The sequence below is a fragment of the Emydura macquarii genome, unplaced genomic scaffold, assembly GCF_026122565.2.
Source record: "Emydura macquarii macquarii isolate MOO-44397 ecotype Brisbane River unplaced genomic scaffold, CSIRO-AGI_Emac_v2 contig_1254, whole genome shotgun sequence".
NCBI lineage: Eukaryota > Metazoa > Chordata > Testudines > Chelidae > Emydura > Emydura macquarii.
The window spans coordinates 2,089,490-2,105,699 of record NW_027131391.1 but is presented as its reverse complement, the minus strand read 5'-3'; the positions used below and the strand labels follow the sequence as shown (position 1 = coordinate 2,105,699).

General features: G+C 41.9%; 2 protein-coding genes across 4 annotated transcripts in view; one reads left to right on the top strand and one right to left on the bottom strand.

The window, feature by feature from the left end:
• Window positions 1–681: 681 nt before the first annotated feature.
• Window positions 682–7,760, top strand: DRG1 (developmentally regulated GTP binding protein 1). The gene is made up of 9 exons (XM_067550066.1): window positions 682–839; window positions 1,112–1,235; window positions 1,838–2,013; window positions 3,101–3,170; window positions 4,320–4,489; window positions 4,919–5,049; window positions 5,287–5,454; window positions 5,878–6,000; window positions 6,585–7,760. Exons 1-9 carry the CDS (start codon window positions 798–800, stop codon window positions 6,682–6,684), a joined length of 1,104 nt encoding a protein of 367 aa, XP_067406167.1. The 5' UTR covers window positions 682–797; the 3' UTR covers window positions 6,685–7,760.
• A 640-nt stretch (window positions 7,761–8,400) lies between these two features.
• EIF4ENIF1 (eukaryotic translation initiation factor 4E nuclear import factor 1) overlaps window positions 8,401–16,210 on the bottom strand; it is a 39,884-nt gene continuing 32,074 nt past the window's right edge. For all 3 annotated transcript variants that reach the window (XM_067550050.1, XM_067550051.1, XM_067550052.1), the window contains 4 exons: window positions 14,499–14,628; window positions 12,032–12,370; window positions 11,594–11,758; window positions 8,401–10,915 (listed from right to left, as the gene is read on the bottom strand). In XM_067550050.1, the coding sequence (XP_067406151.1) occupies window positions 10,674–10,915; window positions 11,594–11,758; window positions 12,032–12,370; window positions 14,499–14,628 (876 nt within the window). In that variant the 3' untranslated portion in view covers window positions 8,401–10,673. The remainder of the gene's footprint in view (window positions 10,916–11,593; window positions 11,759–12,031; window positions 12,371–14,498; window positions 14,629–16,210) is intronic.

Genomic DNA, 16,210 nt, shown 5'->3' with positions numbered 1-16,210 from the left:
CATCTATCCTTGAAATCTCCCTCATACAACTTATCATTGTTTTACTGCCTTGGAACTGCAACAGAGGAAGTAGTAATACAAACAACACAAATAGGAGTATGTTTTCCCACAGATTCATAATTTTCGGGCACCTGATTCCTGATTGAATGCTGTGTAACCCGCTGGGTCTGTAATTTACCGAGGATGAGTTGTTACAGCCTCACCTACAGAGTTTTAGTTCAAACTCTAGTGGCTTATGCTTTTGGCTACACTAGGAAGTCCCTGCTACCGCAGCTGTCTTGCAATGGGCCACACTGATTCCCCCAGCCTCTATCCAGACGGCCGCAGCGTGCCAAGCTCTCTCACGCAGTGCGGGTTAGGTGCGGGCTAGGCAGGCTGCGCAGCGCAGAGAGTGGTGCTGACACATAGGGGGCGCTATGGCGCTTGGGGCTGAATCTCTCGCTCTGTGACTGATGCTCCTTCGAGGTCTCGAGAGGCGGAGTTTTCTGAGGGGGCGGGTCTAGGTCGCAGGGGCGGGGCTATCTTCTGGAGGTGGTGGCTTTGAGAAGAGGCGGAGTTCTCTGCCAGAGTGGTTGGGTCTCGGGGCGTGGCTTCCGCCCGAGTGTGGGTGGGGCTATCTGCGGGAGGCCTGCTGCTTTGCATGTAGTGGGAGCCCGGTGGACTCTCGCGAGGCTTTAATTTGCGCCTGCTCAGTACGCGCTCGCGCGGTGCTGTTGTACTGTTGGGCCTGAGGAAAAGCCGGGCCGGGCCGTTGATGTGTGTGGTCGGTCGCTGAGCAGGCGGGAATTGTCGCCAACATGAGCGGGACGTTGGCCAAGATCGCGGAGATAGAGGCTGAGGTAACCCGGGCAACTGCTGCCTGCCTGGGTGGGGGAGCCGCGCTGTCGGCTCGGAGGGGAGCGGAGACCCCTTCCTGGGTCGTAGGCCGGCTGTGGGTTCCCTGGCCTGCAGCACGCTGAGCCCGCTCGCTGCCCCTTTCCCCTCCCGGCCCTAGGCGGCTGTGTGGCCGTGGCGGACGGGCTCCGTGGGAGGTAAGGCACCGGGCCAGGGTGACGGCCCCGCAGGCTGCCTCCCCGGTGGGTCAGTAGCGTTGGGTTGTGATTTTCTGCAGATGGCCCGGACGCAGAAGAACAAGGCTACGGCTCACCACTTGGGGCTGCTGAAGGCTCGGCTGGCCAAGCTGCGACGGGAGCTCATCACCCCCAAAGGAGGAGGTGGCGGTGGCCCCGGAGAAGGTGGGTAGCGCCTTGGGAGCACTGTACTAGCACAGACCAAACCGGACCTCTCCAGAGGTATCACTCCCGTTTTCGGGTGCAGTGTGTGGCGCTAGCTGAACGAAAGGGGTGTCGGCTTTTGGATGCCCTAAACTTTTTCCTAGGGTATGTCTACACAGCAGCTGGGAGGGTGCTCTTCAGTCCTGGTGGACAGACTCACTAGATCCACTCCAGCTAGCATGCTAAAATTGCACTGTGGCACTGCAGCAAGGGGGGCAGGGATAGTCTCAGAATAATGTGATGGCTACAATGAGGAACCAGGTGGTTGTTTTTTTGTTCCCTTTTTCAGACACAGAGCCTCAGTCAGAAATTGCTTTCGTCTTTAGGTATTTGATATGTAGATTTATTTAGGATTTAATGAAATGCCTGCATTGGCAGAAACCTGAGGGCAGCAACTAATAGAGCATCTTGCAGTTACCCTCATTTTTAAATATGAAAGTCTCCATAATAAAGCTGCATGGGCTGCACTTCTTCCCATCGGAAAACATATGTCATACTAATGGGTCTGCTCTCCAAAACCAGAGGATCTTTGAACTTTCTTAACTTTTTTTGTTATTTTGTAGGTTTTGATGTTGCAAAGACTGGTGATGCCCGAATTGGGTTTGTGGGTTTCCCCTCCGTGGGGAAATCTACTCTGCTGAGTAACCTTGCTGGTGTGTATTCTGAAGTGGCAGCGTATGAGTTCACCACGCTGACTACTGTGCCTGGAGTCATTAGATACAAAGGAGCAAAGATACAGGTGAGACCCTTTCCTTCACAAGAGGGAGGGGTGCATAACTCGGCTATGGCTGTAGTTGAGCCATGTAGTCTTCTGTTAGTAAGTTAGAGGTAAAGTAGTATGTGGGAATGTTTTGAGACGATACTTTTAAAAACCTTTTATTAAGTTTTCTAACTTTAAACAGTTGTCAGCATTTCTCACTGCTTCAGTGGGAAAAGTCTACAGCAGAGGAGTTCTTTAACATTTTGTATAACACAAATCCCCATACAGTATTTCATTCCTCTAATGCAGAAAGAGAATTAAAGTTTTGGGTATTGTCGTGGATAATCAGCTGAACACAAGCTCCCAGTGTGATGATGTGGCCAAAAGGGCTAATGTAATCCTTGGATGAATGGGAATCTCAAACGGGTTTAGAGGTTATTTTGCCTTTGTTTGGCACTGGTGTGACCACTGCTGCAATCTTGCATCCAGTTCTGGTGTCCACAATTCAGCAAGTGTGTTGATAAATTGGAGAAGGAACAGAGAAGACCTGCGAGAATGAATAAAGGATTAAAAAACATCCTTTGTAATAGAGTCAAGGAGCTCAATCTATGTAGTTTAACAAATGTTAAGGGGTGACTTGATTAGTGTATAAGTACCTACTTGGGGAACAAATCTTTGATAATGGGCTTCTCATTCTAGCAGAGAAAGATATAACACTATCCAATGGCTAGAAGTTGAAGCTAGACAAATCCAGACAGGAAATAAGGTGTACATTTTTAACAGTGAGAGTAATTAACCATTGGAATAGTTTACCAAGGGTTGTAGTTGACGACTTTTAAATCAAGATTGGATTTTTTTTCTAACCGATATGCTCTAAGGATTATTTTGGGGGTCTATGGCCTGTCTTACACAGGAGGGCAGACTAGGTCATCTCATGGTCCCTTTTGGCTTTGGAATCTATGAAAGCTATGTAGAGTAGTCAAAGGGGAAACAATCGTCTATCACTGTCTATTTGGATTGCCAATAGATTCAATTACTATTAGAAGTGGGATGAGGTTTTGTTCCTTTGTGGGAAGGGAAGCATTCTATTCATAATGAATTTTGTTCCTTTCTTCTAAACACACAGCTTCTTGATCTCCCAGGAATTATTGAGGGAGCTAAAGATGGGAAAGGCAGAGGCCGGCAGGTCATTGCAGGTGAGTGATGCAGGGCTGGACGAAGCAGTCTGTCACCAATTTAGCCAGCGTCTTTCATGCTGGTGGAAGGGCTGGGTTTCAGAGTGGTTGTTGTATGGGTCTGAGATTGCTTTCTGGGCCCAGGAAATCCTGATGTGTATTGTCAGTATTTCTAATGCCTTGGAAGCATTGTTTTCTTTTATGCTGAAGTGAGTTATTTAGTTTGTAGACAGTGGAGGTGTAGCTACTTTCCACTTGCATGGCTAGATTGTCTGAAGCCTGGGCTTTTCCTAGTGCTGAGATGTTCTTTGTGTTATCATAGCTTCTGCCCTGAAGTACGCTATGGCTTCTGCCCTGAAGTACACAGAGGCAAACAATTTCACATTAAACAAGGCTGTTTTTAATTTCTCTCTTTCCTATGCGGTATTGAAACCTAGACATCAGGCTTATTTCAGCCACTTTGATTCTTTAGGCATTAGTGACACTAAAAGACCAACACTTAAACTGGTACCACAAGACCAAATAGGTTATAGGCCAAGAAAATCTAGTGATGCTTTAAAAATGCGACAACGCTTATTCCTTATAGGTTCCCATGCATTTCCCTGACTTCATCAGAAGACACATATCTTGTCTTAAATTCAGTCCTGCAGTAACTTATTGCTCACCCAACATCCAGTTTAGTGGGGTTGAAGATTAAAGTCCTGTGAAACTAGGAAGTACAGATTGGATAGTGGGAGTGCAGTGCTCCCCACATTGTTTCCCCAACTAATGTAAATTATTACCTTTTAGAGGTAAAAAGATAATTAATTCTCCAGGGCCCTTTAATCATTGGCCTCTGTCTGCTATCAAAGGTACTAATTAGCTAGATTAAAGTTAGACACGGTGATCTAATGGTCCTTTTTGACCTTAAAGTTTCTGAACTATAAAATTGACATTTTTATGTGATGTAAACATCAGGAAATGGACTAAGACTAGAAATTCAGCTTTTGTAGGCCTCTGAACAAACTTCAAATGGTAACTAAATTTGCAGTTAACAATTTAGATAGGGTTCAGCTCACTGATGGTATTTTGTCACCATCTCAGGGATGTTCTTGTTTTTCTAGTGGTGTTGTGCTTTTGAAAGGGTGTGTACATTCACTCTTTTGAGGGACTTTATTTTCTGATCCTCAGTTGCTCGAACCTGTAACCTCATTCTGATTGTTCTGGATGTGCTGAAACCGCTGGGACACAAAAAGATCATTGAGAATGAACTGGAAGGCTTTGGAATACGGCTGAATAGCAAGCCACCCAACATTGGTTATAAGAAGAAAGATAAAGGAGGCATCAACCTCACAGCCACTGTAAGTGTGGAAACTAATACTGGCTGCTCTGATGGAGGGATTCAGAAGACTGCTTGATTTTATGTTTTTGCCTTGAATGGAGAATTTGGAAGCACTGATTCTGTGCTTAGTGAAGTGTTTTCACTCTCCATCTGGGGTGCTTATTCTTGCTGCATTGACCTTCTGGAAGCAGTATTTGTTGTAACTAAGTGAATGGAAGTGCTGCTTCTAAAAAATCTTACTCCTGCACTTAGTAGAACCAATATACTATGGATTGATGTTCCTTTGCACTCTCTCCAAACCCTCCTCTGCCAAAAGCATCAACTCCAATAATGTGCAGTATATTATTTCTTGCCAGTATGCAGTTTGTGCTAGGTGCTAACATCAATAATAGCAATAGCTGACTGAATGTAAACTCCTCCATTCCTAACATTGTGTCTATGTGTACAGTGCCCTCAGAGTGAGCTAGACACTGAAACAGTGAAGAGCATCTTAGCAGAGTATAAAATTCACAATGCTGATGTCACACTACGCAGCGATGCCACTGCTGATGACCTAATCGATGTTGTTGAAGGAAACAGGTACTGTGTTAGGATATAGTAGGATTTCTACGTGGTGAGCATGCCTACATTTAAATTACAAAATAACTATCCTATAAAGTCTGTGTCTAATACAAGCCAAGATATTGGTGCAGTTTTACCAGTCTTTGTTTCATACCAACTGTCATAGGTGGTGGTTTTTCTCACAAGGAGAGTAGCTGGGAGTAATTTTGGGAGTTGCTAACATCTTCTCATCACCCTTTTTCCTTCTCTGTGCAGAGTTTACATCCCATGTATTTATGTGCTGAATAAAATTGACCAGATCTCCATTGAAGAACTGGATATAATTTACAAGGTACCACACTGTGTACCAATTTCTGCTCACCACCGCTGGAATTTTGATGACCTCTTGGAGAGAATCTGGGACTACCTGAGGCTGGTGCGGATGTGAGTCCTAATGGCTGTTGATTTTCTGCATTGTTAAGTAGAGAATTAGCTGAGAGTCCTTATTCACCTATTCTAGCTATAATGGCTTCCTGCAAGTAGGTACAGAATGTTGTTGATAAAATCTGTTTTATTCAATATGTAAAATGGAGGCCCTGCAGTTTGTCTGCTGTATGATTGAGACACTAGACAAGAGAGTTGTTTCCCCACCTTTGGGATCTGAGTTGCCTTACTTTCTAGTAGGAGGATGAAAGATGCTGTGAAAGGATAACTTAATTCAGGATTCCCACCACAGTCTCAAGAATTGTTTAAGATGTGAGTGGGTGGGGAAACAAGACCCTGTTGTGGAAACCGTGCTGTATTAAAAGGGAGATGAAGTGCTGGGGAGAGATGCTTGTTGTTGGCTGATTGGTCTCTGTATTGCAGCTACACCAAACCTAAAGGACAGTTACCAGACTATACTTCTCCTGTGGTGCTTCCTGACTCCAGGACCACGGTGGAGGATTTTTGTATGAAGATTCACAAAAATCTCATTAAGGAATTTAAGTAGTAAGTATTGTCTGAAAAAGACTCACCCTATGCCAGAAGCTCAAACACTGCTCTTTTCCCCTTGCATCCTCTTTTCAGTGGCATATACAAGGCCAAACTTTATTTTTCCCCAGCATGTTTGTAACTTGAGGAAATTGCAGGAGTTATTCTCAGCTTGATTGGAATAAAATTGTTCCCTTTGTTACTATCTGAAAGGGTTAAACTAGATGACCCTTGTGGTCCTTTCTAACCCTATGATTCTATGGCTAGATTTAATGTTTCTTTACTGTTCTAACTCTGGCTTGTGTTAAATTCTCTCCACCTATAAATGTTTTAAAAGTATGAAAATAGCGGTAATACACAGATAGGCACTTTAAGTGTCTGTCCAAGTAGCTGTTTTGCTTTGCTTAATAGTGGCTGTGAATTCATGACTTTTTCTTGGCTGCTTGTGCTGTTTAGTTGAGACAAAGATAACTTTTGCCCATGCTCAACTGATCTTTTTATAGAGCTGCCTTCTGCATATACAGAATAGCATTGGCCTCTCTGAGTAAGCAAGCTGTTTGTGGCCCTTCTATGCCTTAAGTTATTTTCTCTCTTCTCTTCAGTGCACTGGTCTGGGGTTCATCTGTTAAACACAACCCGCAGAAAGTTGGCAAAGATCACACACTTGAGGATGAGGATGTCATTCAGATTGTGAAGAAATAAAGTTCTTGTTAACTTGCCACAGTGGCTGACTGTCAATGTGACTTTCTTCCCTCAGCTTTGAGTGCTGAAGACCAGACCTTATTGAGAAGTGGAGGAGGAGATTAGGGTAGTTGCTTACTGTATAGTGAGATAGTACTGGCCTCATAAGCATGTTTGATTAGTGGAAGGCAGTGTCAAAATCCTGACAAAGCTATGAGAAGTATCTTAGTAAGAGGGTGTGAAATTAATGTATTGGGCATCTCCAGGATTCATAAGGGTAAAATGAAGCCTTGCCCGTTGTAAGGTGGCTGTCCACTGTGTGTATACCTTTCAGCAGGAGGAAAGGAATTCAGACAAGGATGGGACTAATGATTCTTTACCAATGCAGAAGGCAGAGGAGCCCTACTTTGAGGGGGCAGGTGTGGCTCTGAGCCTTCACACAAGGGGTGTTTGTTTAAATAAAGGCTGTTTTGCAGATCTGCTTAATAATGGATTCCTCAAATGGGGGTGGTGCTTAGTACTTAATTTGAGTGGGGTTGAATGGTTTAAAGGGTTTATAGTGCAGGAAAATTCTTGGTCTAAAGGGTTTCCCAGTTAGCCAAATTTGGCAGCTTGACCTTCAGAAGAATCTCTTGTAACAATTTTTTTACATGGTAAAGCATCACTAGTTCTGAAGTGAGTATTGCAAGTGGTAGATCTCCCTAATGTAACAAACAAGATTAAATGGTAGAAAATCAATAGTCAAGCTAACCTAGTTTAGTGTAAAAGGAGTGATACTAGGGCACAGAAGACTGCTATAGGACTGTTCTCTAATGCAATAGAAGTTCATGGGAGTTTTACTACTCAATATCATATACTGTTTGAATTTCATTATGGAAGTATAAGTAGGTAGCTTACCTGCTCTTCTGTGCCTGCTATTACTATTCTAGCAGCAGAAGCATGCTGAAACTCACCTAATGCCAAACAAACTTAAGTTTGGTTAGAGTGAGCTGTGGCATTAGATCTCTACAGTTAATAGTGTTAGATGCCAGTGTGCACTCAAGCTGGAGATATGCTCCAGTTGTAGGTAATGAATGCTAGGGGAAGTTTGCTTTTTTTTTTAAACCTAAACCCAAATGAGTGGGTGTGGTGAAGTTAAAAGTAGAATGGCTTCAGTGCCAGCCATCAACTTAAGTCATTTGGGATAGCTACTTTCACTACTTTGCTTGTAAACCACAAGGCCCCCTTTCTATAAAGGCTAGCAACTAGGATACTAAAGTAGCCTTTCCTGCCTGATATGATAAAGGACTAGTAGCATGCCACAAGCAAGTTGAGACTTAAAGGTTCCTTGACCTGTGTGTTAAGTGCTTTAGTAGTCAGTCTGAAGCTTCATTACATACAACTGTAGTAAATAGTCTTATACCCCAAATCCAGGGATTAGTGTGTTCCACTGCTATGAGATTGTTGGGCATGAACCACCACTCCAACATTAAAGCCTCATTAAAATTAGTACATATAAATAATTATCAGAGGAAGTGTTTCTGTAAGAGTTCCTGGCAGAAGCTATTGGGTTGTAAGCTCTTTATTGGATGAATTAACTCTCCCTACTGGTCAAAAGGCCTGTGGTACTGTATCTAAAATCCTTTCCTTATACTTTAACAGGAGGGCTTCAAAAGCAGCACACAGAAGGGAAGGGGTTTTGCTGATTTCTCTCTTCTCCACCAAGTTGGTCTGGTCAACCTACCATGAACTTCAGCACCCTTTAAACCAGTAGTCTTGTTTTCCATGCAGTATCTCCACTAGCTTTTCCTCATACTAGATGATAGATTTGCAACATTTCAGTTTTAGGAAAGAAGGGTGAGTGACCCTCTGGCAGCCTAGCATTGTCATAAGGAAAGAACTAGAGGTCTTTGTTGGACCTGGTTCTCTAGAGAACCTGTCTCTGGGCACTTTGATTTTCTGAAGCTACCCAGACCTACCTTAGATTGAAGTAGGCCCACTTCTATATCCTTCATTGCAGCAATGGATTATTTACATTTATCAGAGCAAAGAACAAGAGTTGTACTGTTACAGTACTACATTAATTTCTTCACTGAACTTGTTAAATGGGGAGTAGTTATGCTATAATGATTAAAGTACAGGTTGACCAGCAGGAAGCCACTAGACATACAGGAGGGAATTCTTAAAGGTGGGGCTCTGGTTTACAGCTATTACCTAGAGTTAGTCACTTTTCAGAAAGATTTCTGCTTAAATGTCCGAAGAATAGCATAGCAAGCAGCAGCAAGTTAAAGGAACACAACTGTGCAGTTGCCATTTGATAGGACTATTCTGTTTAAGAGTAGGGGAGACAAAGCTGGTAGAATTGACTTTATTTACAGAATGCTATTGGGAAGTGTCATGTTAAAAAAATTAAGAGTTTTACAAAGATGAGCTGTGATTGTTTTACATAACAAGGTCAATGGAGTATGAGTAATAACTTTATACTAAATAGGGGTGATCTTAATGGATTCCACATTAGATGCCCACCTAGTGGTTCTGCACAAAAATCTATGGATCTGAAACCTAGTACAGCTTGCTGGTAAGTTTATATGTATAGTCAAGTGATTTTTCTGCTGCTCGTTTTGCATTCAGTGAGACTAGGAAAGAGCAAATCCTGGCAAGAATTTGGAGTTTGCTTTCACCTTTAAAAAGAAAAAAAAAAAAAAAAGCACAATGGCTGTGGTAAACAAGACAATACTACTAGATTCCTCAAGCAAGAAAATGAATGAGGAACCATGCAGAAAGTGGGAGTACACAGTAGCTGTTCAGGAAAGAACAGGCTTTAAAAAAGGAACCCCTTTTTTAAAAAACCCAAATATACACAATAGGCTCACAGACCACTCCCCCCTCAAAACAGAACAAAAAGCCAAAAGCTGGATTTCACAGTAACTGCATCACTAGATGCATGCTAGATTGGGACAAGGTGCTGGGATGCCCCTCCAAAAATACAACAGGAGGCAGCATAAAATGAGTTACTGTAGCTACAATTAATGTAAAGAATTTAGGGTCCTAGGAAAAATTTAAAGGCTCAATTTGAGGACTTATAACTTTGGAAGATTCAAAGTAAAACCAGGAAACTGCAGCTAAACAAGAGGACCAGAACCAATCCTGCTGTAAGCACTATGACAACCCTGTACAGGATGCATCTACCTTGCATGCATATGAAGCAGCTTGCAAAGTTGGACTGCAAGACTAAAGGACTGACCTTTTCTGATCACTGCACCAGGTCTCATCTTTGAAGTGGTTTCAAGAAAAAGCTAATTTCCTCTTTTGCTGGAAAAAGGACAAGGAATTAGACATCTATTGTATAAGGAGCAAGTTGTGGGCTTTTACTTCAATTTTAGCTACAGTGAATCTGCACATTACATATACGACAAGGAAAAATGTGCTCAGAGCAAGATCTGAGAGAAGCAGCAAGAGGTAAATCAGCTTTATCCTGTTTACTCACACACTGGGTATTTGCAACTTTAATCTTAAACAAAAGTTGACATGTACCATGGAGAAAGATCCAAACAAGAGGCACAACTAAAGCTCAACTTAGCTACTCTTATGTACAGCTGTATAGGTTCAAAAAAAGCTATCCTATGTATATTTACAAAAGATTGTTTATACACAAGTCTGTACACAAGGGTCTATACATTTAATTTTCTGCAGGAGGAACCCTTAGCTGCTCCCTCTACCCAAGAGAATATCAGCACTTCATTCACATATTTTACAAAAAACAAAAAATAGACATTTCCAGGCTTAAACTTGCTTTGTATTGCATCCAAATGTCTTCAGGCTTCACAGTTTAAGCCATATGGATCCTTTCATCTTGTGCAGGCATGGAGACCAAGACAGGTGCCATGTGCTTTAGTCTCTTGAAAAGAAGTTCTGCACAGAGTGCTAAAAATAAAAGCCCCAAAACAAAAAACAGGTGCAGCAGAATGTATACCATCAGGACTGCTTTTCCAGTCTAAAGAAAAAGCTACCCATCCTCCTAGAGGTCATATTCACTGCCGATATTCCAGTTCATCTACACTGATGACTTTGGATGGCATGGAGGGGAGGGGCTGCTGCAAAACATCTGACCCAAACCATTTTGCAAGGCCAATAGGAGAACCACTTCTCTGGTTGATGCGATGGTCAAGCTGTGAATGTACATGAGGCAGTCCAGTCCGAGGTGGCACATTCTGAGGGGTGGTTTGCACACCAACAGCAGATCCCTGTGCTCCAGAGGCTGGAGAGTGTAAAACTGTTAAAGGTAGAAGGAAAAAAGTTGAGGCCAGGAAGCCCTTTTTTGGTCCTAAAAGGAATAGTGAATGCGCGGCTAATATGGAAACTAGACGGGGCACAAGTGAGCTACTAGGGGGTTCAGTGTTTTCCTAGGCTAGTAACTGCATGTTGATCAAACTGATGCTACTGTGCAACAGCATTTGTTGGCCCAAATTTACATTGTGGACTCTAGAGGGAACCAAGTCCAGATCTCACCTGAAAGACTGGTAGCATGAGTGTCTTAATCTTGCAGATTAAGTAGAGTTGTGGGTTATCTGAGGCTCCTGAATAAGGGAAAAAGGGTTGAGAGGAGGCTGCTCAGCCTCAGTAGATGGTATAGGCATTAACTGTGCCACCAGAGGCTAAAAACCCACTGTCAGTGGAAGGAAAAGGCAGAAGTCACTTGATGCTGCAGGGAAAGTAAGGTTCAGATTTTCCAAGCTATTTAGGGAATTTATACTCATTCATGAAACCTAGTTCTCATGGATGACTAAACGTTCAAAGCTACCTAGAAAACTGTAGCATACAGATACGAGGCACCTTCAATTAGCTCAATTTGTTAATTTAACATGGGACCAGTACAAAGGAGTTTCTACAGTGCAGATTAGTCCCTGTTCTAGAAGGCCATGAATATCTTGGGTTCCATTGTTCAACCTACCTGATCTCTGTAGTTGCTGTTGCATCATTGCCAGCTGCAAAGGTGTCCCAGAGCATGGGTTTAAGAGGTGATGGCCAGCTGTTGGTAATGGATAAAAAGGCTGGCCAAGGATGGGAGTAGATATTCCTTGTAAGTGAGACAAGTCCACCCCCGGAGGAATCATACCTATTGATTAGACAAGGTTGGGGGAAGCTCATTATTTTATTTGCTTTAATGTCAGAAATACAGCAACAAGCTTTATTTGTAAGACACTTGTTTAACAATTGTCACTGTGTGATCAGGCTGACAGCACTATCAAAAAAGGAGTTTTTTGTAATAAGGAAAATAGCCTATTTGTGGTGATCACCACAGGTCGTCTATTCTTGGCATTCTGTAAGGGTGTTAGTGCTTGAGGTTAAGAACAAGTTATTTTCAGTTAAGTGGTATAATAAATATTACCTGCTTGCAGCAGAGGAAGATGTTGTGGATGCACCCCCTGTGCCAACATCCTCTGGACCAATCCTGGATGCAGTTGATGAGTCGGTCGTACAATTGGTACATGGGGAACAAGGGGTACCTGGTGAACAGGACGGAGGAAGGGAGCTCCTGGTACAGGGGAGGCTGTTGGAGTCTTTCTGCCAGTTGATTTAGGCCTGTAGTCTTGTTCTTTGGTGCAACGGTTCAGCTGAGAAAGTGGTGTAGAACATGCTGAACGTTGCAATGCAGATAGTTTGGTACCTGCAGCAGATGAAGCATCTTGATTTGCATTCTCCACCAAGCTAGGTGACAGTAGGTTATCTGTAGTCAAATTGAAATATCAACATTAAACTTGATTTTTAGCTGTGAATGTACAAAAGGCAGAAGTGTTTTTTAAAGCTAGGTATGCCAGTTGCTAGATAATCACAAGTCTGGAAGATGGTGTGGTTAGTCAGACACCTTTCCTTCCACCTTGCTCATCTCTCCTGGATTCCTACAGCAGTCAAAGGAAAGTTGAGGAAGTGATGAGAAAGAAGACTATTCTTCAGTTAAAGAATCCACTGTTTCAGCTTTATTAAACACAATGAGAAACTGACAAGCTATACAGCAAGATTGTTTGAAGACCTAGTTCAGTACAGTGATAGCCCTCAAACCCAGGTTCTTCAGATTAGCTACATGAGCATGCCAACAATGCCCTTAGCTCCAGGATTGCACACTGTTTACTGATTGAAAAGCATCCCTGGAAATCTAGTTGGACAGGTTATCATTTAGAAATATGGCTAGATGTGACACTTAAATGAAAATAGTTTTGCCTATAAATTTGTGTTCTTGGGGATAGACATCCCACACAGTCTTACAACTACTGGAATTAATCACATGCAAATTGGAGGCAGTCCTTACTTTCTGGCATCTAATCCTTAGCCCCTTGGAGGCTCAAACATCCACAATCACACAGAATATTTCTGGAGTTCAGAGAGAAGAGCAAAAGAGGATGCATAAGATTACCAGTTTATTTCCCAAGATGAAAAACTTACAGGAAAGACAAAGTTCTCATTATCTAGTAAGCCAACTTCCAAAAAAATTTAACTGCTAGGAAGAAGGATTTAAAAGTGTGTGTAGTGAGGAGCAGAAGTAGTTACACAGGAGGAAATTCCTGCAGATCCTGGTAATCAAGAGCACCCTCAGTTGATGCTGCCATGTTTGCTAATGATTAGTGAAGGTGGAAAGAACCAAGTTATAGGTTTCCAGATCTTAAGAGGTCTCTTCTCTCTGCCCACAGAATACACTCCTCCACTACAGCAACCTCTAAGCCCAGTCCTCCATGAGTGTATACTCAGGTCAGTTAAGGTTAGTACTTAAACTATTACTACTGACCCCTGCTCAATTTTGAAGTTAAGTTCTTCAATGGACGGAATCTAACAGCATGAGGCAGAAATATCTACCTGATTAGAATTTCATGTGGCTAGATGTAAATAGCTTTAAAGTGTCATGTATGAGGGGTAGGTGTTTTACCTAGGTATTCGCCTTAGACAAAGAAATCTTTGGTTCTTGATGCAATTATAACAACCCTGTACACCTCAATCTTCTATTGGCTTGTGGTTGTACAACCAACTTCAAAAATCCTACGAGATGCAGCTGATGTGTCTGAAAGGACTGCTACTGGATCACTAGGAGTTCAAAATAATCTTTTGCCACGTTATATTTAGTCAGCTGAAATGACTATCAAAAGGAGTGGAGAAAGGAGCCTGTCTACTTTATTAGTGACAGGTCAGATGTAGTTGCAGGATCTTCATAATATAAATGTCTCAATTCCAGTTTACCCTAATTGCAATTTTGAGCATTTCTTCTTAACATCTGCTATGGACATCCTTTCAAGCAAGGTCACAACAATCTTAACAAAAATGACTGCTCTGCCAGTTGAATTAAGAGGACATTTCAAGAGTGCTAGTTTGCACTCTGATCCCCAAGAACGCTTCTAAAATGAGATGGAAGATTATTCAATGTGGTAAAAAACATCATTCCTACTGAACCAATCTAGCCTTTTCTACTGATAGGGTTGTAGAGGCCAAAAAACCCTCTGTTCACACATTTAAATTTAGATTTCCAGGTGATCCTTGAAAGTAGCTATTTTGTCATCCTTTTGGACAACTGCCTAAGTATATCCAAGAGACCAGGACCTTAAGGAAAAGTAAATTTATCCAAGCCCACAATAGTGGATTTTTGTTCTGGGAGAGGTAAGATAGCTTCCTAGTAATTTACAAACCTGTAAATGTGAAGAGTTACAGGAAGTTTGAAGTACATCTTCATAACACTCCCTAATGTCCTGGATGTTGGGAACGTCCTAACATTAGATGATTAAACTTCAATCTGAGAAGTATTCACAGCTTTTGTTTGATTCCAGCCTTGTGTGTGGGTGCATCTGCCTTCAAGAACAAAGCCACTACTGTACCTTCATTTGTCCTTTGACCTTCATCTTTATCACTGGCTTTCATTTTCCCAGAAACTGGCTCCTCCTTACTTTTTTCTTTGCTTTCATACATCTTACGAATCACTGAGGTAGGTGTGAAGGAAGGAGAGAGCTGCAAAGAGAATTGGTAGTGAGCAAATTATATGTCTTATACTAACTGTTCTGGGTAAGGCATTAATCTGTTAAGTATGCAAGCAGGGTGTTTTTTTGCAACCCTGCATAAGGCCACACTGTAGCCCAGTAGCAGGTGATCATCAGTTATAGTAATTTTCTCTTCAAATATTCCCCTTAGTCAACATTTCCTTTTGTGCCTAATGTAGTTGAGTTTCCAAGCCCGCCCTTCAAGATTCTTTGCTCATCTTTACTATTCCTGTTTTAATTTTTTGCTTTTACTTTTTCATTTAAATTAATTTTACCCAGGGTTTGTTGAAGTGCATGAGTTTACTTTGTACCAGAAGAGCCCAGAGATTTTTAGAACAAGGGTTCTCACGGTGTACATTTTCAAAGACTTATCTACACTTGAAAGACCATTCAGATTGAGAGGGTGTGAATTTAAACCACAGTAGCTATTCCTGAGGGTATGTCTTCACTGATGGAAGCAATTCACTTCTGTCAGATCGATCTATCCGGATCGATTGAGCCATCAGTGAAGACCTGCTCAATCTATCCGGAAGTAGATGCATTAAAACCAACCCCTCAAGTGGTGTAGCATCACGTTGACAGGAATGCATTTTCCATTGGTGCAGTGCAGTCAAGATGCCGTGTAGAAGAGTTAAAGTCAGTGTAGCTTGCGTAACTCCTGTCAACTACCACCGAATTTCCAGGTAAGTGTAGACCTGGCCTGAATAAACTCCATGTGTTGACATGAGTGCCTTATTCTGGTTTAGCTTAAGTCTCCCATCAGTGATTATAGAATAACTCCAAGCGTAGATACGCCCTTAGATTCTCAGGAAAACCACTTCCTCAACCAAAATTACACAAAACATCTTAGTGGCAACTATTCAATTGCTTACATAGAACCAGTTATTAGGAAGACATACTTTTAGATGTTTAATGCAACAGCTTGACAGAGCCAGAACGTGGTGGCCAGAGTACTTGCCATGGGCCACTAGCAAGTGTTCTGTAGCGGAGGAAATATTGTCCTTATATCAAGAGGACTTTTCTGTATTATAGTGCATATTATACTTAAGTTTTTAAAAGTCAAATCCTTATTTTTGTTCAAATGTGGCTTAACTAATCACAACTACCTTTCCTAGATTTAAATCCTACATAAATTTAGTTCAATTAATTGCCACTTGATGTTTCTAGTAAGGCCCAAATTTTCAAGTATACTTATGATTCTAGGTATTTAACTCAAGATCTGTTGATCTTAAGTACTAAATACTTCCTGAAAAAACCCTAAGCCCCTTATGGTGTCCCAAGATAGGAACTCAAAGCATTAAGGCACCTAAAAATCACTAATCATATGAAAATGCAGGCCTTCATGTTAATCCATAATTAGGTTTTCATATTAAAAATCAATAGAAGAGGCTGAGGACATTTTTCTAAATCTAAAACGCAATTCAAATGAGGTTAAAGAGGTAAAATTACTAACTTTTGGATGACCTGCTAATAGAGGTTAATTCATCCCAGCCACAAATAGTTATTCTCAAATTGTATTAATCCTTATATTTACAATTACAAAGTATTTCAAG